The sequence below is a fragment of the Cygnus atratus genome, unplaced genomic scaffold (genome assembly GCF_013377495.2).
Source record: "Cygnus atratus isolate AKBS03 ecotype Queensland, Australia unplaced genomic scaffold, CAtr_DNAZoo_HiC_assembly HiC_scaffold_381, whole genome shotgun sequence".
In the NCBI taxonomy this organism is placed as follows: domain Eukaryota; kingdom Metazoa; phylum Chordata; class Aves; order Anseriformes; family Anatidae; genus Cygnus; species Cygnus atratus.
The window spans coordinates 1139-5000 of record NW_026109976.1 but is presented as its reverse complement, the minus strand read 5'-3'; the positions used below and the strand labels follow the sequence as shown (position 1 = coordinate 5000).

The window sequence follows — 3862 nt, the reverse complement described above, 5'->3', positions numbered from 1 at the left end:
AAAGTCGTTTCCTCTTCCCACCCCTGGCGTTCCCTGTGGGAACGCAGCCTGCTTGAAGTCCAGGCTGATGGGTTTCGAAACAGCAGTGGAAAGCTCTTCCAGTTTGCACGTCAGACTCACTCGCAGCACCCCGAGCTGCAGCCAAGTGGGCCAGGAAAACCCGCCTGGGCCACCCCAAGCTCCCTCTGGGCTACAAAAGTGCAGAGCCCAGAGCATGCAGCAAAGGTGGGTGGCTGTGCTCACATTAGCCCAGGGCAACTCCTTCCCACTCCCTTTCACCACCTCCCCAGCTGCTAAAACCCAAAGCTTTGCAACGCACAGTGCCACCTGTACGAAGGAGCTGCAAGAGCCGGCTTTGGGCAGGGTGCACGTTCCAGCAGCCAGAGCAGCACGCCTCCGACACTGAGCAAGGAAAGGGCTCGTTTCAAGCCTAGCAGCCTCCTCAAATACAACGACAGAAAGGTGAAGATCGCCCCTGGTTCCAGGTGCCAGGAGGGCAACCAGCCCGGGCTGGTGGCCAGAAGATGGCCAGAGCTTTCTGCTGGCTAAGTGCAGTGCCTCCTGGCTGAAGCCAGAGCCCTCCGCGTGGGGAAAAGGGGCTGTGTAAGAAAGGGAGGCCAAACCCAGAAAAGGCTCCCGTCCCGCGGCTCTGAGCTGGAAAGGCGTCTCAAATCTCAAGCAAGAAAAGAGGCAACTGGAGTTTCTATTTCAACCATCCTAACCAAAAAAAAAAAAAAAGAAAAATCCAATCGGTAGTAATCAGGTAAACTGTCCAACAGGAAAGGAGGGAAAAACCAAAATCCAAATTCAACCGCAAACAGTAAGACTCCGATTGGTGCTTGCAACCAGCCACGCAGGCAGCAAGAGAGGTGAGGAGCGGAGCCTGGCGACGCCATGCTGTCCCCACAGGGGCTCCAGGCCACCGGCGTCCCGTCCTCATCACCGCCCGCGGGCCCGGTGGCACCCGGCTGTCCCCACCAGCAGGGGCAAGGAGCCTCCCGCCTCTGCTGCCCGTCCGCCGACCATCTCTTCTCTCCCACCGCCTGCCCGCCCTTCAGTTCTCGCCCGCCTGGACGTACTCTTCGGCGGCCTTGAAGATGGTGCTGAGGTACTGCCAGCTGAGGGCGGCCAGCAGCATGGCGCACGACAGGTAGATGGGGGAGTAGTGGTGGCGCGAGGCCATGGGGCCGCCGGGCAGGCTCATGGCGCGGATGGAGGCGATGATCTGCTGCGTCTTGTTGGACGAAGGGTCCGTGCTGGGGATCTTCTGGTAGATCTGCGGAGGGGAAGGAGGAATAATGGGCTCCTTAAACAAGGGAAACACATGCCCGGAAGAGGAAGATCATGGGGCACAAGGCATGGTCCTCAGGAGTTAACTCAGTGGGGGACTGCCCTGGAGCAGCAGGACCACGGAGGTGATCGTCCCCCTGAACTCTGCTCTGCTGAGGCTGCACCTCGAGTGCTGTGCTCAGTTTTGGGTCCCTCACTACAAGATGGACATCGAGGCCCTGGAGCATGTCCAGAGCAGGGCTACGAAGCTGGTGAAGGGCCTGGAGCACAAGTCCTGTGAGGAGCGGCTGAGGGCACCGGGGGTGTTTAGTCTGGAGCAGAGGAGGTTCAGGGGAGACCTCATTGCTCTCTGCAACTGCCTGAAAGGAAGGTGTGGGGAGCTGGGGGTCAGCCTCTTCTCACAGGTAATCAGTGATAGGACTATCAGGAAGAACTTCTTTACTGACAGGGCTGTTAGGCATTGGGATGGGCTGCCCAGGGAAGTGGTTGAGTCACCATCCCTGGACGTCTTGAAAAGCCGTTTAGATGTAGAGCTTAGTGATATGGTTTAGTGGAGGGCTGGTTAGTGTTAGGTCAGAGGTTGGACTCGGTGATCTTGGAAGTCTCTTCCAACCTAGATGATTCTGTGACTAGAGGGAATGGCCTCAAGTTATGCCAGGGGAGGTTCAGGTTGGAAATGCGGAGACATTTCTTCTCAGAAAGAGCAGTCAGGCATTGGGACGGGTTGCCCAGGGAGGTGGTGGAGTCACCGTCCCTGGGGGTGTTCAAGGAAAGGCTGGACGTGGTGCTTAGGGACATGGTTTAGTGGGTGACATTGGTGGTAGGGGGATGGTTGGACCAGATCATCTCGGAGGTCTTTTCCAACTTTAATGACTCTGTGATTCTGTGATTCTAAGGCCCAGCTGCTGCATGGGGCCAGGGCCCGCTTCCCTTGAGAAGTGCGTTAAGCCAGGCAGCCTCTTGAGGGCACCCCGTGATGGGAGATGGGCTGCAGGGCCTCAAACACAATCCATTGACTGACTACAGGCGGTGGTGCTGGGGCAAGCGGCTCTAGCCCAGCAAACCTCACTCACTGCCGGCATGCTGCAGCCCACCCCAAACCAGGTGACAGCCACCTCAGTCGGATAATGCCATTGTTTTTGGGGTCTTCTTTTCGTGGTCTGCATGAGTTTTCTGGAGGCATCCAGACCTTCCTCTAGGCTAAGGTGTCACTGTCCCTTGTCATAGGTTTGGTCTGCCTGCAGAAGAAGCTCTAATAACTCACGGTTTTGGGTCTCCCACATGCAGAATGATCTAACAGCCCTCACTGGATTATTTTTTCCCCTAGGAGTCCACCCACCAGCTGTCCTTCCACATAAACTTTTAACATCCACAGCGCCCCAAAGCCAGGAGTCCCACTGCTTAACAACCGGAGACGAGCTGCCCTCATTTACTGCTGCCCATGAAGTGGAACCACAGACTGCATCACACTCGCTGCAACTACGGACACGGTGTAAACAAGAGCGCTCACCATGGAGCTGTCTGCGGGGAGGTGATGCAACCTGTTCAGAAGAACCAGTCCTCTTGCCCGCTCAGAGAGAGGAAGCCCTCACGCTGTGAAAGCTGACTCATCTTGCTCTTGACCAGAATGAAGACAAGACCTTGGTCTCTGCCTCTCAACGCAGGCGCAGACCGAGGGTATATTTAAGGAATGTCAAGCACCCAGTTTGGTCCAGGCCAAAACCATGTCAGGCATCGCCATGCCCTGGTGATGGACTAATAGAGACGTAACAAAGGGATTAACAGGTTCGTGGGTCTGCAAGGGACTGCCAATTCCACACCAGGAACAAGAACAGCAACAGCCAGAAATGACTCGAAGCAAGCTGCTCAACCTACCTCTTCCACATACTGGTACATGATGGCTTTGACAGCCTGTATGTTTGTGGCATCCATCATCAGAGTGACGGCTTGTCCCTTCCGGATCTTCACTACGCCCCTGAACACCTGCTTGTTGTTATAGCAGGCGGCCAGAGTGGCGATGGCCATCACCTAAGGAGAAAAACAAAGAGCCCTCACTACATTGCAAGGAGCCTGCCCAGGGAATAACCTCGGCCCAAGCAAAATCAACGGCAAAACACCGGAGTGGAACCACAATCCCACCTACCGCACGCACAAGCAAAGAAAGAAGAGAGAAGAGAATAAAACAGGTCGGAGTTTGCTCTAAATAAAGATACCTTCACTTGGAGCATTTCCTGGCTCTCTGATGAATTATTGCAGCTGCAGGATGACTTGACAAAGAGGCAGCATGCATTATGTCAATTAATAATGTGGGTGAATTTGACAACCCAAATAGTTGCCTGCCATTCCTCCCCCCAGCCCCACTTTGGACATTCAGTCCCTCTTCCATAGTTTTTTCTTTTGGTTTGGTTTGGTTTAGATTTTAAAGACACATAAAATTTCTACATCTCTCAAATTTGTTTCAATTCAGTGAATAAGCCTAAAAGTGAATTGAGATTGAGGGTCATGTATCTATCCCCATGCTTTTGGCCTGATTTCAAATGGGAGGACAAAGAGGCCTACGCATTCATGCCGT

At 54.4% G+C, this 3862-nt stretch overlaps 1 protein-coding gene across 1 annotated transcript; it reads right to left on the bottom strand.

The window, feature by feature from the left end:
• Positions 1-71: 71 nt before the first annotated feature.
• LOC118256542 (squalene synthase-like) lies at positions 72-3345 on the bottom strand. The gene is made up of 2 exons (XM_035563624.2): positions 3166-3345; positions 72-1276 (listed from the first exon to the last, which is right to left on the bottom strand). Exons 1-2 carry the CDS (start codon positions 3313-3315, stop codon positions 1055-1057), a joined length of 372 nt encoding a protein of 123 aa, XP_035419517.1. The 5' UTR covers positions 3316-3345; the 3' UTR covers positions 72-1054.
• Between the last annotated feature and the right edge of the window lie 517 nt (positions 3346-3862).

What these genes read in the sequence shown, in the direction of transcription:
- LOC118256542 (XM_035563624.2), bottom strand. Translation starts at nt 3,315, where the DNA reads ATGGCCATCGCCACTCTGGCCGCCTGCTATAACAACAAGCAGGTGTTC. An exon ending in TGTACCAGTATGTGGAAGAG is followed by an intron (nt 1,277 to 3,165) that starts GTAGGTTGAGCA and finishes TCCCCTCCGCAG; the next exon opens with ATCTACCAGAAGATCCCCAG.